Source organism: Tilletiopsis washingtonensis (genome assembly GCF_003144115.1).
Source record: "Tilletiopsis washingtonensis strain MCA 4186 unplaced genomic scaffold FA09scaffold_15, whole genome shotgun sequence".
Lineage (NCBI taxonomy): Eukaryota > Fungi > Basidiomycota > Exobasidiomycetes > Entylomatales > Tilletiopsis > Tilletiopsis washingtonensis.
This window is the reverse complement of record NW_020312012.1, coordinates 171,442-196,467: the sequence shown is the minus strand read 5'-3', so window position 1 is coordinate 196,467 and position 25,026 is coordinate 171,442. Positions and strand designations below refer to the sequence as shown.

General features: G+C 66.2%; 9 protein-coding genes across 9 annotated transcripts; 5 read left to right on the top strand and 4 right to left on the bottom strand.

Moving 5' to 3' along the window:
* Positions 1 to 58: 58 nt before the first annotated feature.
* On the bottom strand, positions 59 to 797 carry FA09DRAFT_69609 (hypothetical protein). The gene has a single exon (XM_025745782.1). It carries the CDS (start codon positions 533 to 535, stop codon positions 146 to 148), a length of 390 nt encoding a protein of 129 aa, XP_025597125.1. The 5' UTR covers positions 536 to 797; the 3' UTR covers positions 59 to 145.
* Positions 798 to 971: 174 nt separating this feature from the next.
* On the top strand, positions 972 to 2,250 carry FA09DRAFT_339781 (hypothetical protein; the record flags this gene model as incomplete). The annotated part of the gene is made up of 5 exons (XM_025744250.1): positions 972 to 988; positions 1,051 to 1,104; positions 1,174 to 1,258; positions 2,000 to 2,020; positions 2,098 to 2,250. 5 exons carry the CDS (start codon positions 972 to 974, stop codon positions 2,248 to 2,250), a joined length of 330 nt encoding a protein of 109 aa, XP_025597124.1.
* FA09DRAFT_330922 (carbon-nitrogen hydrolase) lies at positions 2,206 to 3,936 on the bottom strand. Its single transcript, XM_025742799.1, has 7 exons — positions 3,814 to 3,936; positions 3,670 to 3,722; positions 3,239 to 3,607; positions 3,126 to 3,169; positions 3,032 to 3,062; positions 2,651 to 2,953; positions 2,206 to 2,559 (listed from the first exon to the last, which is right to left on the bottom strand). Exons 1-7 carry the CDS (start codon positions 3,906 to 3,908, stop codon positions 2,453 to 2,455), a joined length of 1,002 nt encoding a protein of 333 aa, XP_025597123.1. The 5' UTR covers positions 3,909 to 3,936; the 3' UTR covers positions 2,206 to 2,452.
* A 136-nt stretch (positions 3,937 to 4,072) lies between these two features.
* On the top strand, positions 4,073 to 6,031 carry FA09DRAFT_330921 (hypothetical protein). Its single transcript, XM_025742798.1, has 4 exons — positions 4,073 to 4,503; positions 4,797 to 5,019; positions 5,080 to 5,639; positions 5,737 to 6,031. The coding sequence occupies exons 1-4, from the start codon at positions 4,091 to 4,093 to the stop codon at positions 6,011 to 6,013; spliced, it is 1,473 nt and encodes a 490-aa protein (XP_025597122.1). The 5' UTR covers positions 4,073 to 4,090; the 3' UTR covers positions 6,014 to 6,031.
* Positions 6,032 to 6,712: 681 nt separating this feature from the next.
* Positions 6,713 to 12,371, top strand: FA09DRAFT_361575 (hypothetical protein). Its single transcript, XM_025745374.1, has 3 exons — positions 6,713 to 10,250; positions 10,308 to 11,992; positions 12,062 to 12,371. Exons 1-3 carry the CDS (start codon positions 6,839 to 6,841, stop codon positions 12,149 to 12,151), a joined length of 5,187 nt encoding a protein of 1,728 aa, XP_025597121.1. The 5' UTR covers positions 6,713 to 6,838; the 3' UTR covers positions 12,152 to 12,371.
* A 118-nt stretch (positions 12,372 to 12,489) lies between these two features.
* Positions 12,490 to 14,339, bottom strand: FA09DRAFT_339778 (alpha/beta-hydrolase; the record flags this gene model as incomplete). Its single annotated transcript, XM_025744249.1, has 4 exons — positions 12,490 to 12,585; positions 12,678 to 12,727; positions 12,888 to 13,604; positions 13,676 to 14,339. 4 exons carry the CDS (start codon positions 14,337 to 14,339, stop codon positions 12,490 to 12,492), a joined length of 1,527 nt encoding a protein of 508 aa, XP_025597120.1.
* Positions 14,340 to 14,814: 475 nt separating this feature from the next.
* FA09DRAFT_330918 (root hair defective 3 GTP-binding protein) lies at positions 14,815 to 18,893 on the top strand. Its single transcript, XM_025742797.1, has 9 exons — positions 14,815 to 15,173; positions 15,889 to 16,135; positions 16,507 to 16,639; positions 16,719 to 16,934; positions 17,006 to 17,204; positions 17,267 to 17,782; positions 17,851 to 18,077; positions 18,137 to 18,506; positions 18,571 to 18,893. The coding sequence occupies exons 1-9, from the start codon at positions 14,843 to 14,845 to the stop codon at positions 18,810 to 18,812; spliced, it is 2,481 nt and encodes an 826-aa protein (XP_025597119.1). The 5' UTR covers positions 14,815 to 14,842; the 3' UTR covers positions 18,813 to 18,893.
* Positions 18,834 to 21,327, bottom strand: FA09DRAFT_330917 (hypothetical protein). The gene is made up of 4 exons (XM_025742796.1): positions 20,631 to 21,327; positions 19,829 to 20,351; positions 19,526 to 19,715; positions 18,834 to 19,358 (listed from the first exon to the last, which is right to left on the bottom strand). The coding sequence occupies exons 1-4, from the start codon at positions 20,879 to 20,881 to the stop codon at positions 19,057 to 19,059; spliced, it is 1,266 nt and encodes a 421-aa protein (XP_025597118.1). The 5' UTR covers positions 20,882 to 21,327; the 3' UTR covers positions 18,834 to 19,056.
* Positions 21,328 to 23,101: 1,774 nt separating this feature from the next.
* FA09DRAFT_320348 (hypothetical protein) lies at positions 23,102 to 25,004 on the top strand (the record flags this gene model as incomplete). The annotated part of the gene is made up of 5 exons (XM_025740974.1): positions 23,102 to 23,362; positions 23,744 to 24,273; positions 24,334 to 24,571; positions 24,637 to 24,702; positions 24,771 to 25,004. The coding sequence occupies 5 exons, from the start codon at positions 23,102 to 23,104 to the stop codon at positions 24,927 to 24,929; spliced, it is 1,254 nt and encodes a 417-aa protein (XP_025597117.1). The 3' UTR covers positions 24,930 to 25,004.
* Between the last annotated feature and the right edge of the window lie 22 nt (positions 25,005 to 25,026).

The window sequence follows — 25,026 nt, the reverse complement described above, 5'->3', positions numbered from 1 at the left end:
TCGCTCGCTCGCCGCCCATCGCCCGAGCGAGCAGTAGAAAGCGCAAAGGCGCCCTTCGCTTCGCGCACCACACCATCACACATAGCACTCATTCCGTCCCATCCCGCTCTCCATCGACTCGATGCGATGCGAACCTATCATATCTCTACATCACATCTACGAGCCTACACACACACATCTGTCCTCTCTCTCTTCCTCTGCATGTCTCCCTCGCGCCTCCCGCGCCCCACCTTCTCAACTCTCCCAGGCTCAGCGCGCTGTACACCAGACGACTCGCGCAAGCTCCCCCCTCTCTACTTTTCGCATGCCTCCCGGAGCGCCGTTTGCGCCTCTCATCTCCCCTACACACGCCTCTCCTGCCTCCCATCTCCCACATCTCTCGCCTGGAGACGCCTACTCTACTCGCGTCTGGAAACAACGGAACGGGGCTCTCTCTCTCTCTCTCTCTCTCTCTCTCTCTCTCTCTCTCTCTCTCTCTCTCTCTCTCTCTCTCTCTGAGTGTGCGACTGTGCTTGACGTGGCTCCTGCTCTTCATGTCGACAGCGACGAAGAATGCAGCAAGCGTGCTCCAGGAGGCATCAAGCTCGCTTGCGGGAGCGAGATCGTGCCTCAGCAGCAGCGCCCGGAGGCCGGAAAGGGAGGCGCAGCAGCACGCGCGCCAAGCGCCCGATGCAGCAGCACCGCCTCACGCTCAGCGCGCGCAGGTCAGGGGTGACGTCACGCGCTCTCTCGGCACGCCGGCAGGCCGCCTGCGCGCGCACGTCTCGGCGTGAGGAGCACGGCAGCCGCTTGATGAGCTGAAGGCGGTGCCGGGAGCATTCTGTATTGCCTGCACTTGCACAGCCAGAGTAGTCCCGCAAGAGTCGTGCGACTCGCGTCTCATCGGGCTCCGCCTCTCACCACCACCACCACCTCATCCCGTCTCTCTCTCTCAACTCACACACCACACCACCCCCAGCCAGTCGCCCAGAATGGACTTCTTCTTCTGGTGCGTCGCCATCGCTCGTCACTCTGTCCCTTTCGCGCTGACCTCGCTCTGGCTCGGCGCAGCATCCCCATCATGTTCGGCTGCCCCAGCAAGATCAAGCAGGAGGGCGATGGCACGTGCGTAGCGCTTCCTGGCTCTATGACCCCCCTCGCCGTATTTGCTGACACGAGATGGTGTTGGAGCAGGCCACACATCTGCCCGCGCTGCCACAACGCCCAGGTGGTGCGCGCCAAGCGCAGCAAGCGCTTTGAGCTCTGCTGGATCCCGCTCGTGAGTGAACGGGCGATGGGCGGCGAGAGGAAACGCGACGAAGGAGCGGGCGCATGGCGGATGGCGGGCGAGAGGGGACAGAGGCGGATTGCCGGGGCGCGCGAGGGTGTGGTGGAGGGAAAGGACAGAGCGGGCTCGAGGACCTTGCAGGTGGTGGCGCAGTATCTAGCGGCAATAGGCAAAGGAAAGCAAAGCGGCGAGAGCGCAGAGCTCTGCCCTCCTGCAGAGGGCCGCCGCAGCGCCGCTAGCAGAGAGCAGGCACTCGTTTAGCTGTCCGAGAGCGACGAGGAGCAGCAAGAGAGTGCAAGTGCAGCGTGTTGGGCGGCGCAAGCGCGGCAGCCGGCACACTGAGCGGCCAGCCTTCGGCAAGAGTGGCCGAGATGGCACTCAGCGACGAATCCTCGCCGCACTGAGGGGTGGCTGTGGCTAAGGACGAGCAGCTCTGGCTCGATACGCAGCGCTCTGCGTCGAACCGGTGGGCGTCGAGCACGACGTAGCACCAACTTAGCGTGTGGGGCCCGTGAGGGCACGCGCAGCAGCTCGCAGATCCGCGAGCTGCCGGTGCCGGCCAGGGCAGGACAGAGTCCCTCACCTGGAGCGCAGGAAGCCGGTGTGCTCTCGCGAGCCGAGCGAGACAGGCGGCTTGTACGCAGCCTCTCCGCGCGGGCATCCTGGCCTGATCACGCCGGTCTCACTCTCCTCTGCCTTAACGCAACGCTGACGTCTTTTCTTCCTCTCTAGATTCCTCTCGGCAAGAAGCATGTGCGTCTCTCTCTCTCCCCCCCCCCGCCTTTCCTCTCCCTCCTCTCGCTCGTTGCTGACTCGCTCGTTCGACACAGCTCTTCTTCTGCTCCATCTGCCAATGGTCCGCGCCCGTCGACGGCGGCTTCCAACCACAAGTGGCGGGCGGAGGCTATGCGCACCCTGGCGCGCCGGGCGGCGGGTATGGAGGATATCCGCAGGGGCAGATGCAGGGCTACCCGCCGAAGTGAAGGCGCGTGGGACGCGATCGGCCCCGAGACGCGGCTGAGCGGCAAGGCGGACCGATGCCGATGTCCATGCCGATGCCCGATGACGACGATGACTCCTCTACGACTCCACGTTCTTGTACCTAGTAATCATGCCTCTTTCGCGCTCGTGCATTGCTCTGGCTGCTCCAGCGTAGTTGCACAGAGAAGCGAGGCCAGAGGCTCGTCATGGGTCGACCACGAGCAGCGCCTCTTCCTCGCACATCCATCCCTTCACCCTCACATCTCCTCCACCAACTTGCAGCACGCATGAAGAGCCTCCGAACACGGTCCCTGCCGTCCGGCGTCAGCATCCCAACATGCAGCGCGAGGAGACCGGAGAGAAGGGGGGGGGGGGGGGCAAAGCTAAGAGGGGGACTCTCACCTCCTTCTTGCCCCACGCGATTCGCGCAAGCCACTACACAGCGATGCGGTGCTTCGAGGAGAGGAGTGAGCCGGAGCAGCCAGTAGTGGATCATTTGCTGCGCTTGGTGCTGCGCTTGACGAGCGTCCTGTTCCAGCTCGCCCTCGCTCTGGCCCTCGGCTGCCTCGCTCTTCGCGCTGGCCTGCTCCTCATCTTCCACTTCGGGCTTGAGCCACGCCATAGGCAGCGCCAGCGTATCGACGTGATTCCTGACGCAGAACGAAGCGAGCTCGAATGAGTCGAAGGCGGCTTGGAAGCGATAGGCTTCGGTGCGGGTGTGAGGTGTCAGCTTTGCGAGGCGGCGTTGAGGGACGAGAAGGCAGGGCAAGGAGCGGCACGCACGGTTCAGGTCCATGCAGATGCCTACTGCCAACTGAGACGAGGCACGGGTGAGCGTGCGGCTCGAGCTCTCGAGTGCGAGAAAGGTGCAACTCACTCGTCCAAGCGGCTTCGGCAGATCAACAAACTCGAATCCCGGTCCTGCATCATTGCAGACCGTCCCGTCAGTCTCCTCTCTGCTCATCAAAGACGCAAGACGCAAGAACGCACCTTCGCAAGCCCACGCCTCATCAGCCTCATACAAAAAGTGTTTGCGAAACACATGCACCGCCTCTCCTGTTCTATCGAGCAGGAGAGCGGCATTGTACGCTCCCTCCTCGCCTGCATTCGACCGCCCTGATCCGGAGGGAGAAGGCTCGGATGGACGAGCGTCGAATGCGGCGGAGCTAGCGGAGGAGGAAGAGAAGGCGTGGGCAAGGAGAGCGGGCAGCCCGCAGAGCACGTAGCACTCGAGACGGCGCGCGAGGGAGGAGCACAGGGCTTGCGTTGGAGATGATGAAGATGTTCTGCTACTGCTGCTACGAGTCGAGAGACGCTCGAGGGACGGCTCGATGGAGGCAGGAGTGGGGAAGATGTAGCCTGAGACCGAGAGAGTCAGCGGCGCTGCTGACGGGCGGCGCACGAGGAGGGGATCGGCGCACCGCTCAGGGCCATCTCGGGCAAGATCAGCAGATCCACTTCTCCGCGCTTCAAGCTGTGTCGACAAAGGTGCCGGCGTCAGTAGTTCAGCCGCTCCCTCACGCAGAACAAGGCCAAGAAGAGAGGAGCGACGGCGGCAAACGCACTGCGATGTCATCTGCTGCACGCGCGCCGCGTTCTCGAGGGGCGCGCCATGTGCGGGCGAGAGCTGCAGCACGGCGATGCGCGGCGACGCGGCCATGGCGCTTGTGGAAGGACTTGGGCTGATGCTGCAGTGAGGAAGGAAGCAAGAGGCGAGCGCGGCGAGGTGGAGCAAGAGAGGGTGGCTCGTGCAGCGCAGCGTGGGAGCATTCTTCGCCCCAAAGCGTACCTCTTGAGCGCGCTCCGCTTTCGACGCTTGCTTCTCCTCCACCACCGCCCGTCATGCCCGCTGCCACCCCTCCCTCCTCATCCGTCTCGTCCGTCTTCCTGCCGCCGTCAGCGCCCACCGCTCCTCCATCCGCGCCCGCGCCCGCGTACCAGCTCACCTCGCAATACGCCTCCTGGACCTTCGCGCCTTCCACGCTCGCCGCGCTGCGCCAGTCCGCCTGGTCTGCCGCGCGCGATCGGCTGGCGCAGCAATGGGCCGATGAGCTCGCCCTCTCTCCGGGCGCTTCGCAGCCCGTGTATCCGAGTCACGAAGCGCTGCAGCTGCTCGTCACGAGCTACCTGGCCAAGCTGCGCGGCCTGACAAAGGTGCTGGGCGTGCCCGAGGTGGTGGAGGAGTATGCGGCGACGTATCTGAAGCGCTACTACGTGCGCAAGAGCGAGTTGGAGGGCGATGTCAGAGGGGTCATGTGAGTTGTGCAGAGCACGAGCGTCGGCGAGGAGTGGGAAGTGAGAGGAGAAGAAGGATGGAGAGGACAGGGCAGGAGAGAAAGAGGGCAAGAGGAGAGGGGAGAGCGAGAGAACACGGTGCTGGACAGGCCGGATGTGAAGGCAGTACTAGGTAGAAACAGAGCTGGGCTCGACTCGCAAGCGCGGTTGTGGGGTCGCTCAGGGAGCAGGTGTCCTCCAGCTAGATAGTTGCGCCGCATTGGCCCCACAGCGAGCCACGCTGCCCTGTCTCACGCCTCGTCTCCCCCCTCAGGTTGACCTGCGTCTATCTCTCTCTCAAATCCACCTCGCACGCCCTCCCACTCTCTCGCTTCGCCTCCTTACTCGCCGGGCGCGGCGCAAATGCTCATTCCGTAGCATCCGAGATTGAATCCTCAGTGCGGGCGCTGGAGTTCGGCGTGGCAGATGCGCTGGGGTGGGAACTGGTGCTGCATACGCCGGGCGAGGCGCTCAAAGGACTGATTCTGGATCTGCAAGTGAGTCTGCTTCCCGCCGCCGGCCTCTCGAGTATATGGCTGATGTAGAGGTGAGGGCAGACGCTGGAGCCAAGTCCGCTTCCACTGCTGCGCAAGCTGCTACCAAGGGCTCAAGCGCTGCTTGCACTCGCGCGTCTGACGCGATTGGAGCTGAGCTACTCGGCGAGCCACATCGCGCTGGCCTGCTTGCGCTCCGCCGGTAGCGGGGAGGCAGAAGCGATGGAGCAAGAGGCGCACGACTTAGTGCGTCGTTGGCTCGAAGCTAAGGAAGAAGCAGCGCGGAAAGCGGGAGAGGCACAGAGGAGGGAGAAGGCGGAATGGCGAGCGAAGCAAGCTGCTCGACAGCAAAAGAAGAATGGCGAAGCCTCCTCCCCTACTGCGCTCGGCGAAGACGCCATCTCCACCTCCTCACCACTCGGCCTTTCCCTCTCCGCTATCCTCGACCTCCTCGAGCGGATCTCAGAGGCGATCTTCGCTCAAGAAGAGCGCGCACGCGAGGCGAAGGCAAACGCGCCAGAGGGGAGCAAGGGACCGTTTGTGGTGGACATCGAGGAGGTTCGCAGGATCGATGCGGAGTTGAAGGCTTGTGGGGATCCGGAGGGGAAGGAGGGGAGTGCTTTGTGAGTTTGGCTCTCGCTTTGCCCGGCGCGAGGGCTCGGGATGGGCTGCGCGTCACTCGAGCTGCGAACTGAACTCTGATCTGCATTGGCGCGACAGGAACAAACGCAAGCGACAGGCCGAGGAGGAGGCGCTGGCGTCCAAACGCGCTCGCAAGGCAGAAGCCGTCAAGGCTGCGTCAGGGCCCGATCCGTTTGGCTCTGCGCCGCTGCTTGCTCCTTCTCTAGGAGACGCACTCGACGCCGGCGGCAAGGAGGAGGGCAGTGGAGGAGGCGGGCTGTTTGGCAGGGAGATTGAGAGACGGAAGAAGCAGGAGAAGCAAGGAGTGGATAGTGATGAGGATGTGCCGATGCTTGCTGGCGCTGTACAGAAATGAAGCAGACGCATCACCACGAGAGGAGGAGGAGCTGAGGCGAGAGAGCACTTGTGCGACGAAGGTGCGCTGCGTGACCAGCAATGATGAGCCTCTTCTCAGAGAGCTGTTCGCCATCATATGTCGGAGACATGGCACAGCTTGCTTCTAAACACCGGCGTCGCGCTTCCTTTGCCTCGGCTGTGCCTGCTGCCCCATGTGCCAATCGATCGTGAGGGGAGCGTGTCACTTGCTCCGCGAGGGAAGAGCGTACCGCGAGGCAGAGACAACAAGTCTTGCGGCGCCGGACAGACATCGGCGAGGAGCGAGCAGCCGCGCGCCGTCAGAGAAGGCGAAAGCGAGAGGCCAGAGCGGCTGAGTCTCGCCGCGAGGTACCGCCGCGGCTATCTTCTCTGCTGTCTCTCGCGGCGCTGCTGGCCGCGCTGCAGGGTCCTTGAAGGCGCGAAGCAGCCTCGCCTGCGCGCCCGCCAGCGTCCGCAGCCTGGCATCGCACGTACGGAGTGGCACACGCGGCTCCGTAGCCCTGTCTGCGGAGTGGCCAGGGCTGTGGGCGGTGCGCAGAAGCCCGCTGGGCGGTGCCAGGGTGCAGCTGCGGGGCCTCGAGGATGGGCCGCGGCTGCGGCGCCGGCGGGCTGGCCGCGCCGATGTCTGTGCGCGCGCCGCGCGCGCCTCGGCCTCCTGAGCCTCTGACTGCACGCGCCTCGAGCCCGTCCCACCTCCATCATCCCCTCCCTCTCCCAATGCGCACAGCGCACCGCGTGCGCTAAGCTCTCAGCGCCGCGCCCGGACCATCGTAGAGCGGCACCGCCAGCGCTGCCCGGGGTGGCCATGAGCTCGCTCTCGCCCCTCTCGCCGGCGCCGTCGAGCGATGCGGCAGCGGGGCACTCCGACTCGCCGCCCGCCTCAGCCTCGGCCTCGACGCACTCGCTCGCACTCGCCACCGCCCTGCAGCGCGCCGGCCTGCCCGAGGCCTCTCGCAACCGCGCCGGCCTGCTCTCTCGTGCACCGAGCGAGTCAGATCCGCACCTGCCCGGCGGCTCACGGCATTCGCAGCACGAGGAGCACTTGCTGCTGTACGACGAGGAAGATGGCTACACCGACGGCAGCGGCCGCGATGAGGATCTGCCTCGCCGCTTCGCCCAGTCGGCGCAGCAGCAGGCTGGTACCGCTTCGGCCTCGACGTCCTCCTCGCCCCAGACGCCGCTCGCCGCTGCGCTCGGGCCGCGAGCACAGCGCGGCGACGCGGAGCCCGGCGGGGGCCGCCGCAGCAGTTCAGCGACTGGCTCGCGCTTGGCAGAGCTGCACGCGCGAAGCAGCAGCACGGGCGACTCTGCCGAGAGCTCGTTGCACAGCGGCAGCGGCTACAGCGGCGGGCCTTCGTCTTCCAGCGGCAGCGCACGCGGCGGCGCAGGCGACACTGCCGCGCCTACGCCGCATTCCGGACGCAGCTCCTTCTCCGTGCCGAGCGCGCCCACGTCGGCGGCCAGTTCCATCTCCGGAGGGCATCGTGGAGACGGTCGTGCTGGCTCTTCAGCGCGGGTTTGGGCACAACAGGCTTCGTCGTCGCGCAGTGGACATCGCAGTGGGGACGTGAGCGAAGACGGAGGTGCGAGCTTGGGGAGAGCCAAGAGCGTCAGCAGCGTCAGCAGCGTCAACTCGACGAGCAGCATCGAGGCACTGCCCTTTCGCGCGGCGCCGCTGGGCAACACGCGCGTCGGCTTTGGCGGGTATGGCGGCATGGGAGGGTCAAGAAATGGAGGGATGGGCAGCGGCGGCGGCGGCGGTGGAGGATGGCCGACGAGAAGAGACGCAGATGCAGCAGCAATGCCCGTCTTTTCATCGCCGAACAACGACACGACACCAAGAGCAGGCGGCGGCAGTGCCGTGTTCGACGCATCCATGTCTCCTCTCACGCGCGCACGCATCCTGCCAAAGGCGCCATCCGACGCCTGGCTCTACCGCAACGCGCCGGGCATGGGCGGTGGTCGAGACGGACGACCGATTCCTGGAAGCGCTCCGCCTCCGCAAGCACAGAGCATTGCCGCTGAGCATCTGCGACACTTGCAAGCGGCCGGCGCAGGAGGCAGCGGAGGCTTCCTAGGCGATGGCAGTGGCTCCATGCCTTCTACGTCGCCCACGCGCACGAGAGCAGGCGCGGCCATCAGGAGCAAGCTGGCGCGCAGCGCTGGCAAGCTGGGACTCAAGCCGCTGACGAGCATGCCGCTCGGTGCCGTCGCGCCTGCATCGTTGCCGATCGGCACTGCAGTGCCCTTCTCGCCCGGCGCGCTGGGTGTCGAGGAGGACTATCCGCTGCAGCCGCTGCTGGCCGACATGTCCGGGCTAGGCCTGGGAGATGTGGGCGTACGCACTAGCAGCGTGACGAATGCGCCGCTGGTCGTGCCGAAGCATCCACCGGGTCCGCCGGGCACTGGACCCTTGCCTTCGCCCGGTCTGACGGGCGCTGCAGCATCGAACGGAGGCAGTCCAGGCTTCCTTCTCAGCGGGCCGAGTCCGCGCGTCTCTCCGCACGCGCTCGAGCGAGACGAAGACGTGCTGTCGCGACGAGGGGCGGCGATCGGTGTGCCCTCGCCGCCCGGCTCGACTGTCGATTCCTCTGCGCTTTCTACGACGGCTTCGCCACGCGCCACCTCTCCTTCTCCGGCCGCACAAGTGGCTCGCACCGGCAGCCCCAATCTAGTCGGCACCAGCAGCTCTCGACGGCCGAGCAGCAGCAACGTGCACAGCCTGCTCGCCGCCGTCGGCGGCAATGCGTCGGGAGCATTTAGCAGTTCGAGTCGCGGCAGTTCCTCCAGCATGCTCTCGCAGGGCCCGACACCCGCGCAGCAAGTGCAACTCGACGCTGAAGCCGGCATTGCGCGCGCGCCGGCAGAGCCCAGTGGCGATACGCCCGGACCATCGCCAGTGAGCCCCTCTTCCTCGCCCGTCTATCAACCTCAGCGCGGCTCGGGCGTGTTTCTCACTGCTGCGGCACGCGCGGCTCGCTTCGGAGGGCTGGCGTCGAACAACCCCTCGGCGCCTTCTTCGCGCGCTGCGTCGGACTATGGCGGCAAGGGAGAGGCTAGTGCGGCTAGCAGCAGTGCAGGCAACAGCGGCGGCAGTGCACCTCCCATCGTGCAGTCTGCAGCGCGTCGGCCTCGTCTGCTGCGCGCACTGACGAGCGAAGGAGCCATGTCGCACCACAGTCGGTCAAGCGAAGGCTCTTCCGAGCCAGAGTCGCCCAACAGTCTCAGTCCCGTGTCGCCTGGTGGAGCGAGTGGCGCAGCACCACCACGGCCTCGCTCGTGGCGCCGAGGAGGCAAAGGCTCAGATGAGCCCGGCAGCACGAGTCGCTTCCGAAGCGCTCTTGCAAACACTCTCGGCACGAGATCGCCTTCGCCTCGTCTGCCTGCCAGTCCTGAGGTGCCGCACGAGTCGCTCGACGGCGTCTCGCGTGCGCCGCTCAACCCCTTTGCTGCACCGCGCATCACGCCGACGCTCGATGAGGGTCCGCTAGGCGAGCCGCTGCAGGGGTCGCCACGCACAGCTCCGCATCGTCCGTCGCTGCAGCCGTCGTATCCATCCACTGCCGTCTCTCTCAACTCCACCAGCACCGCGGCCATCTCGATGCGCGCGCCTCAGCGCGTCGTGGCCTCGCAGGTCGAGCCTCCGACATTCGCACTCGACTCACCGTCCCTTTCGACGCCTGCCTCTTCTCTTGCCCCTCCTTCGTCGCTCGCACAGGCAGGCGCCCCTTCGCTCTCGCCGACGCGAGAAGTCACGTCGCCGATGCCCGAGAGTGCAGCGTCGCCTTCGGATCAAGCGACCGTGCTTCCGTCCAGTGTCGAGACAGCCGTGCCTCTGCCGCCTCCTGCCGCCGCTGCCGCTCCCTCTCGCACCGCACGAGGTCGAGACGACTTTGAATTCGGTGAGGTGCTGGGCGAGGGCTCCTACTCGACGGTCATCGAGGCGTGGGATCTCCTCTCTGCGCCTCGCGCCCTCGATGCGCCCAAGCCGCTCTCCGCCAACGCCGCCATCGCAGGCGCCGGCTCGGCGGCGCGCAGTGCAGCGGCGCGCAACGAGGGACGCAAGGCGTATGCGGTAAAGGTGCTCGACAAGGTACACATCCTCAAGGAGAAGAAGCAGAAGTACGTCTCGGTCGAGAAGGAGGCGCTGAGCCTGCTGCTGCGCCACCCCGGCGTCATTACGCTCTTCTGGACGTTCCAGGATCGCGACAGTCTGTGTGAGTTGCTGTCAGCCCGCTGGAAGCGCACGCATGGCTTACGACTGGCCCACACAGACTTCGTCCTCGAGCTGGCGCCCAATGGCGAGCTGCTGAGCTTCATCAAGCGCTTCGGCTCGTTTGACTCTGCCTCGGCGCGCCACTACGCCGCACAGCTCGTGGACACCATCGCAAGCATGCATGCGGTAGGCGTGGTGCATCGCGACATTAAGCCCGAGAACGTGCTGCTCGACGGCAACATGCGCATCAAGGTTGCCGACTTTGGCTCGGCCAAGATCACGCGCAAGAAGAGCGGTGCCGCCGCGGCGGCGCCCACCACAGTGCCATCTGAGGCGGAGCCGCAGCGGGCGAGCTCTTTCGTGGGCACGGCGGAGTACGTCTCGCCCGAGCTGCTGACCGAAAAGGCCGCGACCGAGGCGTCCGACTGGTGGGCGTTCGGCTGCGTGCTCTACCAGATGATCGCGGGCCGGCCGCCGTTCAAGGGGCCCAACGAGTACCAGACGTTTCAGCGCATCATCCGGCGGGACTTTGACTATCCGGACGCGTTCCCCGCCGACGCGCGCGAGCTCGTCGACCGCCTGCTCGTGCTCGACCCGATGCAGCGCCTGGGCACGGGCGCCGAGGGCGTGGCAGAGATCAAGGCACATCCCTTCTTCAAGGGCGTCGACTGGGCCAGGCTGTGGACGCTCGAGGTGCCGCCGATCAGCACGGGCATCTTCCAGCGTCCGCGGCCCGCCGCCGCGCCCGAGGGGTCAACGCCGTTCGATCGCTTTGGGCGCGATGCGTGGGTTGAAGATGCGCTTGCGTCGTCGGACGAGGATGGTGATGAGGCGTCGGGCGACGTGTCGCTCAGCGGCGATGCCTCGCACGACGAGGCCTCGCTGCCGCCGTCGTCGGCGGCGTCGCAGGCACGCGGAGGCGCAGAGGCCGACGACGACGACTCTTCGAGCTCCGACGGCCCGCCGGCGCCTCGTCGGCGAGGCCTGTCGCAGAACGGCGGCACCGGCAGCCGGCGAGGCAGCCACATTCTGCGCGTGGCCGCGAGCATTGCCGGCATAGCCGACTCGGCTCGCGGACGCAGTGCGTCGCAGCAACAGCAGCAGGCGGCGCTGGGGCGGCCCGTCGCCCTGCGGCATCTGCAGAATCGCTTCAGTACGGCATCGATGAACACGAGCTCTTCGTCGCTCAACAACAACGCATCCGAGTTCGACACGCCGAGCGGAGGCAGTCGCACGCCCGCTGCGCAGCTGCAGGCCACGAGCTGGGCCGCGCTGCTGCTGCCGCACGAGGCGCTGCTCTATGCCTGTCCCATCACGCAGCGCAAGGCAGGCGCCTTTCGCTCCACCTCGAAGCGAAGGCAGTTGCTGCTGACGGACTTTCCGCGCCTGCTGTGCGTCAAGGAGACGCAGGACCAGCTGCTGGTCAAGAGCGAAGTCATCCTTGGCATTCCCACGGCTGCCTCTTCAGCGGCCTCGCGCACTGCATCGCCGCAGCACGAGGCGCGCAATTCGTTGCGCCCGCAGACCAGTCAGGACATGCTGCGGCAGACGAGCGCGGGGCCGACTCTCGGCGGCGCAGAGACGAGCGAGCCGCTGGCGGCCAGTCCACGACTGCGCGCCGTGCGGCGCGACAGTCTTCCGGCGGCCGCCTCGCCCCAGCTGGCCGCGGGCGTGCTCGACCGCGCGCCCAACTTCATGACGGGCATCGAGGCCAAGGGCACGCGCGGCTTTGTCGTGCATACTGTGAGTCAGCCCTGGGCACCGTGCCGCATTGCGGCCCTTGTTCCTGACCAGCTGACGTCTCGTCTACAGCCAGCGCGCTCCTACACATACGAAGATCCCGGCGGCGATGCGTCGTACTGGCTGCGCTCCATCACTGCCGCAGCAGCTCGTGGTCGCTGAGATGTGGCCCGGCCGCGAGCAGCCTCTGCGCCACCCCCTCGACGTCTCACCGGCCTGCACCCTCTCTCCTCCGCATCCCTCATCCGGCCCCTGGTCACATGCCCAATCTCCTCCTCACTTACCACTCGCCTCATCCTCTCGCCATGGCGCATCATGACTTGTTGTCCCGGCACATATTCACACACACTGGCCAGTCACGTAACACCGAAGTCGTCATCGTCCATCTCTCATCGCTCATTGCCCGGGCGAGCGCAGCGTGTGAAAGGTCGAGCGTGCCCGGCACGCCGTCTAGAGTCGAGAGCGGCGAAAGGCGGCGATGTGCGCGCTGTGTGACGCCGTCACTGGCCGACACGATGCACGCGCACCGGAAGCGGCGCGGCCTGGTTGCGCCGCCAAAAGTCGAGAAGCGTCTGAGCGGTCTTCTCGGGAGCGTCCTGAGCGAGAGACAAGAGGAAGGGGGGGGGGGAGGCAAGACCTGTCAGCCAGGCGGCAGAACTCGGAGAGCGCTGCCCACACAGGAACGCACCTCCTGCAACGAATGCCCCACGTCGGGAAAGACGACGAGCTGGTATTTGCCTGAGGGAGTGCGAAGGGGACGCAAGGGCAAGCAAGAACAGGGCGGGGCAAGCAAAGGTTCAGCGCGCGCACACACACACATACACACACACACGAACTCTTTCTTTCCGCCCGGCCTGTGCGTTGGCGGCGCTCAGCCTCGGGCGTGAACACAACTCACCCTGCATCTGCCCAATCATCAGCTCGCGATCCAGTCTGTCCGTGCCCGCCAGCAGCAGCAAGCGCGGCGCCTTGACGGCGAGAAAGCGCGCCGACAGGCCCTCGAACCAGCCGCGCCAGTAGGGCTCGGTGGCGAGGAGATTGGCGCGCCAGATGAGAGCGTGCGGCGCGGAGGTGGTGGGGCGTGAGGTGGAAGGAAGAGAGGCAGAGGTGATGGAGGGAGAACAGAGCGTCTCGATGGCTTCCTCCGCCTCGAGCTCCGGCTCCTCGACGATGCTAGTCGTGCCCATGCTCGGCGCTGCCACCGTACCATCGGCAGCGTCATTCGGCTTGAGCAACGCCGGCACGCTTCTTCTAGCGCTGTCCACATTGCGAATCGTGCCGCTCTCAAGGTGCCAGCGCACCGCGTCTTCGGCGTTCTTGAAGCCGCTGGGCTGAGCAAGCACGATGTTGCGCATGCTGCCGAGCGCAGCCATGGCTGTGCCTTCGACGACATCGAGCACTACCACGCCTGCAATCTTTGCTTGCGGCAGAGAACAAGGTGGCTGAAGAAGAGCCTCGGCGAGCGAGACGATGATGGAGCCGCCCATGGAATGCCCCACGAGGAGCAGGGAAGGCATGAGTGCCGCAGAGGGGAACATGGCGTGCAGCACGCCTTGGAGGTCGCCCGTGAGATCGGAGAGCGCCATCGAGCTGCTTGAGGGATGTTCCGTGCGCCCTTTGCACACGCTCGCCTCAGATCAGCCTTTTCGCAGAAAGACGCAAGCACGCAAAGAATCCACCACTCACCGTGTCCGCGACAGTCCAGCGCCAGCACGCCCACTTGCCCGCCGGACATCTCCCGCAACGCACGCGCGACGAGGGCGAAACTGAGCGCCGAATAGCCGGCGCCGTGGTGCAGGACGAAGAGGGTGCCGGGGTCGGCTGGCGCGGCTGCAGCAGCTGCTGCTGCTGCTGCTGCTGCTGCTGAAGGCGCGTCGGACTCTTCGTCGTCGTCGAGGACTGGAGGCGGCGTCAGACGAGCGAGCGTGGCATCGCTGGAAGCGGAGGTGGAGCGTGGCGCAGTGCTTGATGCAGAGGCAGCAGCAGCAGAGGAAGAGGCGCTGCTCGAGCTCGAGCTCTTGCGCTGCGGCGCAGGCGCCGTGTAGTACACGCGAAACGTGGCGTCTGCCACCTCGACAGCCAGCGCCTGCTCAAAGCAGTCGGCGGCGGAGAGGGGGGAGAGGTCGTCGTGGCCGGATGCTTCTGCCGCTGCGTCGCGTGGCACGCCCGAGGCAGACGCGTGCAAGCGAGGCGGCGGCATGGAGGCAGAGGCAGAGCCAGAGGCCGAGCCCGCCGCCGCACTGCTGCTACTGCTGCCTTCGGCGGCGACGCTGTGCGGCGCGACGGCGGGCATGTGCGGCAGCTGTGCGAGGCGCGCCTTGAGGAGCGAGCTGTGCAGCGCCGAGGGCATGCCTGGCATTGCCGGGCGCGCGCGTGGCCGTGGTGTGCCAGGGTGCTGGAGAGGAGGCGGGCTGCAAAGCAGAGAAAGGCTGCCCGTGGCGGGATGGGGACGGGGGGCGCGGTGCTGGACGAGAGGGCACAAAGTGCTGCGTGCGACTCGACGAGCCGAGCTTGGAGAGCAGCGGCGCTGGGCGACGGCCGAGGCACGGCGCAGAAGGAAAACGGCCGGTGCGACACCCGATGGCGGAGGCTGTTGGTGTGGAGGAGGCGAGGCGCTCGTGCTGGCGTAGCGCCGGCATGATCGGCGTCTCGCGCGCGCTTTCAGGCACACGGACGCGCGCGCTGCCAGCGCTTGCTGCAGCTGCTGCCTGGCGCGCGGAGGCGCGTGCCACGCCCAAACAGCGCTCGCTTACGCCCCCGCACGGTCCCGGCCCAAGGCTTCGCGCGTCGAGGGAGCAACCAAGGCGGCCTCCTCACCACCACCGCCCCTCTGCTCTCTCGCTCGCGGCCATCATGGACGCGCCTCCTGCGGCCTCCAACGGCCTCGCTGCCGCCGCCTCGCACGCAGCGTCGTCGGCCCTCTCCTCCTCCTCCTCCGCCGCCGCCGCCGCCGCCGCCGCCGCCGCGCCCGCCTCCCGGCTGCATCTCATTTCCGACGAGCAGCAGTTCACACCCTCGCTGGCCGAGTCGCTGCAGCAATGGCACCTCCTCGACGCCGGCTTTGCATACAACCTCTGCGCCGTGCTCGGCTCGCAGAGCACCGGTAAATCGACGCTGCTCAACCGCCTCTTTGGCACGAGCTTCGACGTCATGGACGAGCGCGTGCGCGGACAGACGACGAAAGGTGCGTCGTCTCTCTCTCTCTTTCTCTCTGTCTTTCTGCCGCAGAGGAGAGAGGAGAGTGAGGAGAGGGAACAAGGGAGAGATTAATGGAGATGAGGGCGGCAGCAGAGGCAGAAAGAGATAGCATGGCAGAGCGGACTGGCGCACAGCGGCGGGAGTGGCAAGGGAGGAGAGCCGAAGTGAGGGGCTAGGAGAGGCTGGCAGGTGCTGCCTGCGGGGGGATCAGTAAGGGCGACAAAGTGGCAAGCCAGCAGCATCTCGACATTCGTGCGCGCGCCTGGCAGTGTGAGGGGCTTGGTGTGTTTGGGGGGGGGGGGGGGGGGGGGGGGGGGGGGGGGATCAGGTGGGGAAGCATTGCGCACCCGGCACCTAGCAGCTGGCAGCGAGCAGCAGCATCCCGGCACCGTGCCCAGCGCACCTTGCTGCGGCCTTGCTGTGGGGATTGGAGGGAGGGATCAGGTGGGGTAGCTTCGGTAGCCCCGGCAGCCGGCAGCGTGCACAGCGCGACACCTGCTGCGGCTTTTCTGTGGGGATTGGTGGGGGGGATCAGGTGGGGTAGCATTGTGCACCCGGCACCAGGCAGCGAGCAGCCGCATCCCGGCACCGCGCCCAGCGCACCTTGCTGCGGCCTTGCTGCCCTCTGGCTTTGTCTCCTGCAATCTGCCCTGCTCATCGCTGACGCATCTGTCCTGCTTCCCACCATCTCCGTTGCTCAGGCATCTGGCTCTGCCGCGCCCTCTCCTCTCCCCTCCTCGTCATGGACGTCGAGGGCACCGACGGGCGGGAGCGCGGCGAGGACCAAGACTTTGAGCGCAAGTCTGCCCTCTTCAGCATGGCCAGCGCCGAGGTTCTCATCGTCAACCTGTGGGAACATCAGGTGGGCCTGTACCAGGGCGCAAACATGGGCCTGCTCAAGACGGTGTTTGAGGTCAATCTGGCGCTGTTCCAGAGCGGCAAGGGGAGGTGAGTGCGGCGAGAGAGAGGAGAGGAGCGGAGAGAGAGATGGGCAAACGGCAGGTGCGGATGGCAAGCTGCGCGTGCGACGCTGAGCGAGAGGCTGGAGGAGCGGCGAGAGGGAGTGAAGAAGGCCGAGCGAAGCCTTGCGCAGGCTTCTGCACAGCCGCAGAGAGTAAGGAGACAGCAAAGAGCTGCGGATGGGGCGCTGCGTGCCGCCAAACTTGGCGCGTCCCGCTCTTGGCGCCGCCCAACTCGTCGGTTGCCTCAGCTGTCTGCGCTCCTACGCACAGCCGTCCCCTTAGCTCTAGCTCTCGATCCCGTCCAGCGACTACCCTTCGCGATGTCCGGCCGCTGACTCCCCTCAACCCCCTGGCCAGATCGTCCAGCACAGGCCGCGACAAGACGCTGCTCTTCTTCGTCATTCGTGACCATGTCGGCGCGACGCCGCTGAGCAACCTGCGCGAGACGCTCCTGGCGGATCTGGCGAGGATCTGGGATGGGCTGAACAAGGTGAGTGTGTGGAGAGAGGCAGTGCGGTCCATGCTGTCACTGCTCAGCAGCCAGCTGACATTCGCGTCCACGCGCCCAGCCCGAGGGTCAAGAAGCCTCTCGCATCACCGACTTTTTCGATCTCTCCTTCACCACGCTGCCGCACAAGCTGCTGCAGCCCGACGAGTTTGAGCGGCAGGTGGCGCAGCTGCGCGAGCGCTTCGTGGAGCGTGACCATGCCGACTTTGTCTTCAAGAAGGAGTACCACAAGCGCATCCCGGCCGACGGCCTGCCCATGTATCTCGAGACTATCTGGGTGTGTTGCATGTGCCACGGGCTCAGTGCGGCATGAGGAGCAGCCACTGATCTCGCCCCTCTCTCTCGCAGGAGCAAGTCATGACGAACAAAGACCTCGACCTGCCCACGCAGCAGGAGCTGCTGGCGCAGTTCCGCTGCGACGAAATTGCCTCTGCGGCATTTGCCGTCTTCACCACGGGCGCAAAGGTGTTCAAGAAGCCCATCGAGGCCGGCCAGGTGCTTGAGACGCTCGGCGCCGAGATGGGCGCGCTGCGCAGCGAGGCGCTAGGTGAGTGAAGAGTCTTACGTTGACGAAGCTTGCTGCAACTGCTGACTCCTCGCGCCTCTCAGCTGCATTCGACAAGGCCGCCTCGCGCTACCACGCCGAAGTGTACCGCCGCAAGCGCAGCGAGCTGCTGGAGAAGCTCAACGCGACGCTCTCGCCCCTCTTCATGGGCCAGCTCAAGAACACGCACAAGCTCGTGCTCGCGTCCTTCCGCTCTGCCGTGCTCGAGCGTCTGCGCGGCGACACGTACGACTTTGCCGACGTGGTCTCCTCGGAGCGCCAGCGTGCCTTGGCGCGCTTCGAGGCGGCGGCCCAGGCCGTGCAGCTTGCGGAGACGGACTGGAGCGTGGAGGAAGAGACGCAGCAGCTGGCGACTGCGATTGATGCCATTGCGGATCAGTGCCGCGCCGAGGAGACCAAGAAGATGCTGGCGCTCATCGAGCGCGCATTGAAGAAGGCCATTGCGGAGCCGACGGAGATGGCGCTCGCAAGCCCGGGCACGGAGATGTGGGACGGCGTTCTGGAGGCGTTTGGCAAGGCTCTCGCACAGGCTGAAGCGACGTATCTGCGCAAGGCCAAGAGTGAGTCGAGCAGAGGCGCATCGTGTGCATTCCCCCGCGCGCGCGTAGCTGACGCCTTCGCCTTCCAGGCTTCAACGCCACGGAGGAAGAGAGTGTGCTGGCCCTCGCGGCGCTGCGGCGCCGAGCCTGGCGTGCTCTGCGCGCCAAGCTCGACGAACAGACGGCCGACTCGTTCCTGGCGGCCAAGCTGCGCTCCGTGTTTGAGGACCGCTTCCGCTACGACGAGGCCGGCACGCCGCGCGTCTGGTCGCCGACGGATGACATTGATGGGCTGTATCGCGCGGCTCGAGATGAGGTGAGTAACGTGGGCACCAGAGGGGTGGCTGCCGCAGTGCTGATTCCTTCGTCTGCCAGACCCTGGCACTCGTGCCTCTCTATGCACGCATCGAGCCCACCAACGCCTCGCTTCTCCCGTCCATTCCGTCCACCGCCGACGATCCCTCGCACGCCGCGCTCGTCGAGCGTGGCGAGGAGGAGGAGTTTGACTTTGACGCGTCGCTGCTGCTCTTTGGCGAGGCGCGCAAGGCCGACGTGGCGGCGCGGCTGCGCAAGGAGGCCGATGCCTACTACGTCGAGGCAAAGAGAAGCACCGTCTCTTCGATTGCCCAGGTGCCCGTGTGGATGTACGCGGTGCTTGCGGCGCTGGGATGGAACGAGGCAATGGCCGTGCTCCGCTCGCCGCTCTACTTTGCATTCATGCTCATCCTCCTCGCCAGCGCGTACGGTGAGTGCTGCTCCACACCTTGCCTCCAGCGACAGCACACACATCGCTCATGCTCTGTTCTCAGTCGTGTACCGCCTCAACCTCTCCGGCCCCCTCGTGCAAGTCTCAAAGGCCGTCGGCCGCGAAGTGCATCGCCTCGCAGACGGCGCGCTGCGCGAGCACTTCCAGCAGCCACTGCCTCAGCCCGCCATGCTGCGCGACGACTCAGCGCCGGCGCCTTCGCGTGCTGCTGCACCGGAGAAGGCGGCGGTGCGAGAGCAGAAGGCGGCGCCGCAGCCAGAGGAGATTGAGCTGAGCGAGCGATAGGCTGGCATGCAGGAGTGTCGACTATGTACTACGAGCGCTGCGCGTCTCGGGGCAAGCAATGATGACATTAAGGAGATTCTAGGCCACGTCTCTCGGGGGGTAGCAGGCAGGATGAAAATGCAGCGCAGGTGGATAGGATGCGAGGCGAGCGAGCCGTGGTGTAGTTGCAAAGGGGGCCAAAGAGGGGCAAAGGATGGAGAAGTCGTGAAACGTGAACAAGGGCACATCGCCGCGACGAGCGACATCAGCCGAGCGCAGGGAGAGGAATGGCGGAGAAGAGAGCGCGCCAGAGCGAGGCCTGGGCTTCCTGCACCTGCTGCTCGCCCGACAGACGAGCGGGGTAGAAGGGCCGTGCCTTGTCTCCGTAGCCCACACCCGTCGGCTCGCCTGCATCGTTGGACGTGAAGAGATGCCGCAGCCCTGCCGCGCTGATGAACATCTTCAGCGGCTCGTGCGCCACGTTTGGCACGTAGTCGACGGTGTGAGAGCCCTGCTCGCCGGCGAGGATGTGGTCGAGGTGCTGCATGTAGAGCTGTCCTCGCATCACTGCAGCAAGGGAGAGAGAGAGAGAGAGAGAGAGAGAGAGAGAGAGAGAGAGAGAGAGAGAGAGAGAGAGAGAGAGAGAGACGCGCAAGGAATGGGGTCAGCCACAATCGCGACCATTGCAATGCCTCGGCCCCATTGTGTGGCCGGCCCTTCGTGCATCAACTCACGGTGCGTGTCACCCTGCGCAAAGGCCTCGCAGCGGTTGTCGCCCACCTCGTGATCGGCGAGGCCGTACAGGTAGTGCACCTTGCGTTCGCGCGTGTAGCGACGTCGCACGTCCTCGACGTCCTTGGAGGAGTCGAGCGACTCGGACATGAACGACGAGAGGTAGCGCTGCGTGTAGGAGCCGAGGCCGAACTGGAGCAAGGGCGCAAGGGGGGGCATGCGGGCGTCAGCAACGACGCATGGTCGAGAGATGAGCCTGCGCCCCCGCCGGGTGGCCGGTGGCTTAGGGCCCAAGCCCGACTCACCTTCCAGGCGTCGTACGTGCTAGAGCAAGCCTCGGTAGAGTTGGGGCGCGTCGAGTCGAGGTATGCATAGCTAGAGGGATTGGCAATGACGAAGTGCACGGGCACGTCGCGCGACGGCACGGCGCCGATGAGTGCGTAGCGCTGCACCATCTGCGCGCCGAGCGAGTGGCCGGCGACGACGATGCTCTGGATGTTGGGGAAGCGCGTCTTGTTGCTGTAGTGCTGCACGGCGGCGTCGACGGCCTCGAAGGACGAGACGCCGGGCGCCGGGTGCGAGAGGCCCTGCGCATCGAGGAACGTCGCGGGCGCGCGCGTGTCGGCGCCGTACGCCCACTGCGAGCCGTGCCACTGCAGCGTGCGGTTGTTGGGCGTGGCGCCGTTGTCCTGGTCGTTGAGGAAGAAGGGCGCAAAGATCATCACCTGCTGCTCGGTGAGCAGATTCTGCCCGTCGGTGCGGTTCTTGCGGCGCGTGGCGCGCTCGAGGGCTTGCGTGGTGAGGTCGAAGTACCACCAGGCATCGCGCCTGGGGAGAGGGCATGTGAGTCGAAGGGGCCACGACGACGACGACGACAGCGGCGGCAGCAGCAGCTGCTGAGCAACAACGACGGCGGCGGCAGCAGCAGCTGCTGAGCGACAACGACGGCGCACTGGCAGGCCTCGCCCGCCTCGCTCGCTCGCCGTGCTTGCTGGCCCATGGTGCGCATGCCATGTGTTGGCCTGCTGCGGAGGCAGGCGCCGCGCCTCTGGCCACGTCGCGCCTGCCAGCGCCGCCCTGCCTGCCGCGCCCCGCCACACTACTCACGCAAGACCATGCAGCTGGATCACCGCCCGTGTGATCTGCGTCGGGTCGCGCGGCGACTCGAAGCCACTGAGCTGGAAGCGTGCCTGGCGCGCCGCCTCGAGGTCTACCGGGTTGTCGTAGGCCTCCTCGGGCAGGTGCACGGGCAGCGAGATGCGCACGCGCTTCGACGTGTCTGCCGGCACGTCCTTCATGCGGTAGGCGTGCGCCAGGAGCGGCGAGAGCAGGAGGAGGAGGGGAGTCGAGAGACGCATGGCGGTGCGTGTGCTAAGAGAGCGTGGGGGAGAAGAGAGGGGTCGGGGAGACGCGAGCGGCACTGAAGACGCTGCGTAGGCCGACCTTGCAGCCGGAGAGCGCGAGAGCGAGAGAGAGAGCGGAGGGGAGACGAGAAGGGAGGAGAGGAGAGGAGAGGAGAGGAGGAGGCAGGTGTTGTGGGTGCTGCCCTCACGCGTGGTCTCGCTTCGCAGGCTTCTATACTCTGGCGAGCAGCTCGCAGCGCCCAGAGGCTGCCAAGCGGCACCTGCGCCGAGCCCTGGCAGCGCTGAGGCTGATCTCACGCACGATCTGCGGCGCCGATGCAGCGGTGCAGCGCCCGCGGCGTGCGGCGTGCACCCTCGAACGACGAGGCCGCAGCGTCAGAAGCACCGCGTGTGCTTCTCCTGAGCGCTGCAGCACTCTGACTGACTCGCGTGCCTCCCCGTGCCCGCCAGAAGCACCTTCGCAGAAGCCCTGCCAGCGGCACGTCGTTTATCGCGCGCGTGCTGCAGCTCCGCCTCCCGCTGCCGAACGAGCGGCACCGCCGTGGCGCAGCGGCAGCGCAGCAGGACGCCGCATCGCTTCCGCCGGACGCGCACAGCCGCAGAGTCTCGCGAGTCTCGACGCGCGAGGTGCCGCCGCCCCCCCCTGAGACGCAAGCAACAGGGCGCAAGTGCCCTTGGCGCCGCCGTGGCGCTGCACGGGTGCGCCTGCACCCTGGCGCGTCGCTCCGTGGGGCAGCTCGCGAGTCTCGTGCGCCCGCCTCCGATGCCACCCCCCATGCACGCCCATGCACGCATCTGCACGCATCTGCAGCCGGCAGCCGCCGCAGAAGGCTGCGGCGCCACCGCCGTGGCCCGGTGCCGCTCGGGGAGAGGAAAGAAGAGCACAACGGCAGCCGCGCGCGGGCGGCGGATGCCGCCGTGCCTGAGCAGCAGGCGGCCCACGCGGTGCGCCGCTGCCGGCGTGAGACCGCCGGATGGGCCACCTCGCGCAGAGCAACGCACGGCGCATGCTTCGCTGTTTCTCGCCGCCTCCCTTGGGCTGCGAATGGCGAGAAGTGCGTGCCGAAGCGTCGGACGCTGGTACAAGCGAGCGAGCGTAGCAGCGCAGGCTCGAGGCGCGTGCGAGTATAGCATGCCGCATGGGAGATGCGAGAGGGCAGCAGGCCATCTCATCGGTCGCTCGCAGCGAGGCGACAGGGAGCTACATGCGAGCTGCGCGCTCGAGAGGCAATGGCGCGCAGCGAACAAGCGAAGCTCACGGCACGGCCGCAGGACGAGAAGGGCATGAATTGCCCCCCCCCCCTTCAAGCTGGCTTGCGCTGCGACATCCCTGGCGATGGCGGGCGTGAAATGTGAGCCCGATGGACGGCCACGCAAAGCTCTCACCAGCGCCGCCGCAGAAGCGCATCAGAACGAGAGCCCCCTCTCTCTCTCTCTCTCTCTCTCTCTCTCTCGCTGGCGTGACATTTGCCGCCGGCTCGGCTTCGCTCCGGGGGCAGCTCTCTGCCCTTTTAATGGGAGCGCTTGAGGGGGGCCGCCGCAAGAGTTGAGCGCCTGCGATGAGTTCCTCGCTGAGACGACGCACGCAATGGCGCAGCAGGCCGTGCTGTGAAGGCCCTCACGCCGTGCAGTGGCCGAGGGCCTCATGAGTCTGCAGCTAATGGCGGCGCAGCTGCCAAGGGCCCTGATGACGAGCACACACACACACACACACACACACACACACACACACTTATACACACACACACACACCCACACACGTGCAAGCGCTTCTCGGCCCTGTGCCTCGAAGGCTTTGCCCTGCAGAAGGGCTCACTGCCGAGCTTGGAGGCGAGATGCGCGGCCAAAAGCAGCCACGAGCGTGTGTCCGTGTTGCGAGCAAGGCTCCGGCACGTATTCTCCCCCCTCCAGCGCAGTCTCCGAGCGTTGCCTGTCTGGCCGCCACAGCGACGCCTGTGTAGTCTCGACTCTCTGCTTGGCGGCGTTGCGCGTCACGCAAGGGTCACGCAAGCGCAACAGGGAGCGGAGGATGCCTGGGCGGCAGGGCGCGCAAAGCGCATGGTCTGGTGGTGCCACCGCGGCCGCGACAATGCCGAGAATGGCGCCGCGTGCTTCAGCGGCGTCGCTCTCGCGCACGTCCCTCGCCTCCACTAAGCCTGCTTCCTTCGCTCCGCGCCTCTCTCCTCACCACCACCACCCTCGCCCTCTCTCAGCATGTCTCTCCCTCCTCGCCCCACTCTCCCTCCTCCCCTGCTCAACGCCACGCCCGACGATGCGCGCATCTACTTCGACCGTGCCTCGGCCTCGTGGCGCTGCGAAGTCGACGATGCGGCGCGCGAGCAGCTGGGCGTGGCCGCCGTCGGCGTGGCGGAGATGGAGTGGCAGGCGCAGGGCGAGAGATGGAAGCCCGTGCTGGACGAGGAGGAAGTGAGGCGACAGCAGCAGGCGTATGGAGTGAGCGGCGTCGATGAAGAGGTGAGTGTGCCTCCCCGTGAAACGCGGCCGAGGGCAGGGCAGAGCCAAGGCAGGCGCTCGCATGAGACCTGCGCCGCGCTGGCGAGAGAAAAGGCAAGGAATGGAGAGGAGAGACGAGCTCAAGTGCACGCCTGCAACACACGTTGCAGCCTTTCTCTGCGTCAAAGCTGCGTGGACGTCTACAAGAAGGGTCAGCACGAGAGATGGCGAGCACAGAGCAGGCTCCTCATTGCTGTGCCCTGTGCTCTGCAGGTGGAGCAGGACGGCTCAGGTCCGCCGTGACTGCTGCCGCACGTTCGTCCGATGCTCTGCTGCATTCTTGGTCCGCTGAACGTGCACAAGTCGAGGGCTTGCCTAACACCCACGTGTTTCTCTCTGCAGACGCCCGCCGCTCCCATAGCTCGGCGCCTCGCCAAGCGCACTGCCGCCGAGGCCGAGATTGACTTTACTGGCGCATCCGGTCCCTCGAAAGCCTCCAAGCCGGAGAGCAAGGAGAAGCAGGCGCGCGAGAGAGGGCCGAAGCAGACGACTGCCGTCTTTGTCTCTGGCCTGCCGCTCGATGCGTCCGTCGAGGAGATTGCGGCCGTGTTTGAGCGCTACGGCGTGCTGGCCGAGGCAGACGACGGCAAGCCTCGTGTGCGCATCTACGAGGATGAGCAAGGCAGGCCAAAGGGCGAGGCCTTGGTGACGTACTTCAAGGCCGAGAGCGTCGAGTTGGCGGTGGCGGTGTTGGACGAGAGTTGTTTGCGCGCGGCACAGGGCCAACAAGCGCCCGTGATGCACGTGAGCAAGGCGCAATGGAAGGCGGAAAAGGGGAAGAAGAAGGAAAAAGAAGAGGAGAAGAAGCCAAAGGAGAAACGCACGGAACAGGAGAAGAAGGAGGCAAAGCGGAGGTTCGAGAAGCTCAACGGGTGAGTGGGCGCCGCCTCCTCACCCCTCCTCCATCGCTCGCGATGCTCACCTCCTCTCAGCAAACTCACAGCCTGGGACTCCGACGAGGACGACTTTGGCCCCGCTGGGCCATCTGGTGCTCCCGCATTGCCCGGCTCTGGTGCCGCGGGGGGCAACGAGGCACGCATCGTGGTGCTGGAGAAGATGTTCACGCTGGCGGAGCTCGCCGCGGAGCCGACGCTGCTGCTGGATCTCAAGGAAGATGTCAGAGAGGAATGCGAGGGCTTTGGCAAGGTGACAAACTGCACGCTGTGGGACGTGAGTTTTGCGCGCGCAGCAGAGAGAGAGGAGGAGAGAGGCTGATGTGCCCTGGACGAGAGCAGAAGGAGCCGCAAGGGATCATCTCGGTCAAGTTCTCCACGCCCGCCGCCGCGGCGGCCTGTGTTCAAGTAGGTGCTTCCGTCTTCCCAGCGCGCTCGCTGCTTCCTGCTCACCCCCGCCCGCCACCTGCTATCAGAAAATGGCAGGTCGCTTCTTCGGCGGCCGCTCCATCGTGGCGTATCTGGCCGCGGGCAAGCCCAAGTTCAGACGTTCGGGCGCGGAGGACGATGCGGCAGAGGAGGCGGAGCGGGCAGATCGATTCGGCGAATGGCTGGATGGAGGCGGAGATGAATGATGATGGGCCGTGTTGCGCGATGCAGTGCGATGGGAGGATGACGTGTGAAGGCAGGTGCGAGAGAAGGAAGAAAGGGGGCAAAGGGCCCCGGGGGGGG

Bases quoted from the DNA above. Each gene is read 5' to 3' on its own strand.
- FA09DRAFT_330917 (XM_025742796.1), bottom strand. From the start codon at position 20,881: ATGCGTCTCTCGACTCCCCTCCTCCTCCTGCTCTCGCCGCTCCTGGCG. The intron at 19,716-19,828 runs GTGAGTCGGGCT...CCCTTGCTCCAG, and splicing joins GCACGTACGACGCCTGGAAG to TTCGGCCTCGGCTCCTACAC. The intron at 19,359-19,525 runs GTGAGTTGATGC...CCCTTGCTGCAG, and splicing joins TGCGCAGGGTGACACGCACC to TGATGCGAGGACAGCTCTAC.
- FA09DRAFT_69609 (XM_025745782.1), bottom strand. From the start codon at position 535: ATGAAGAGCAGGAGCCACGTCAAGCACAGTCGCACACTCAGAGAGAGA.
- FA09DRAFT_361575 (XM_025745374.1), top strand. From the start codon at position 6,839: ATGAGCTCGCTCTCGCCCCTCTCGCCGGCGCCGTCGAGCGATGCGGCA. The intron at 10,251-10,307 runs GTGAGTTGCTGT...TGGCCCACACAG, and splicing joins CCAGGATCGCGACAGTCTGT to ACTTCGTCCTCGAGCTGGCG. The intron at 11,993-12,061 runs GTGAGTCAGCCC...TCTCGTCTACAG, and splicing joins GCGGCTTTGTCGTGCATACT to CCAGCGCGCTCCTACACATA.
- FA09DRAFT_330922 (XM_025742799.1), bottom strand. From the start codon at position 3,908: ATGGCCGCGTCGCCGCGCATCGCCGTGCTGCAGCTCTCGCCCGCACAT. The intron at 3,723-3,813 runs GTGCGTTTGCCG...TTGTCGACACAG, and splicing joins GTGCAGCAGATGACATCGCA to CTTGAAGCGCGGAGAAGTGG. The intron at 3,063-3,125 runs GTGAGTTGCACC...GCCTCGTCTCAG, and splicing joins TGCCGAAGCCGCTTGGACGA to TTGGCAGTAGGCATCTGCAT.
- FA09DRAFT_330918 (XM_025742797.1), top strand. From the start codon at position 14,843: ATGGACGCGCCTCCTGCGGCCTCCAACGGCCTCGCTGCCGCCGCCTCG. The intron at 16,136-16,506 runs GTGAGTGCGGCG...CCCCCTGGCCAG, and splicing joins TTCCAGAGCGGCAAGGGGAG to ATCGTCCAGCACAGGCCGCG. The intron at 16,640-16,718 runs GTGAGTGTGTGG...CCACGCGCCCAG, and splicing joins TCTGGGATGGGCTGAACAAG to CCCGAGGGTCAAGAAGCCTC.
- FA09DRAFT_330921 (XM_025742798.1), top strand. From the start codon at position 4,091: ATGCCCGCTGCCACCCCTCCCTCCTCATCCGTCTCGTCCGTCTTCCTG. The intron at 4,504-4,796 runs GTGAGTTGTGCA...CTCCCCCCTCAG, and splicing joins GGCGATGTCAGAGGGGTCAT to GTTGACCTGCGTCTATCTCT. The intron at 5,020-5,079 runs GTGAGTCTGCTT...AGGTGAGGGCAG, and splicing joins GACTGATTCTGGATCTGCAA to ACGCTGGAGCCAAGTCCGCT.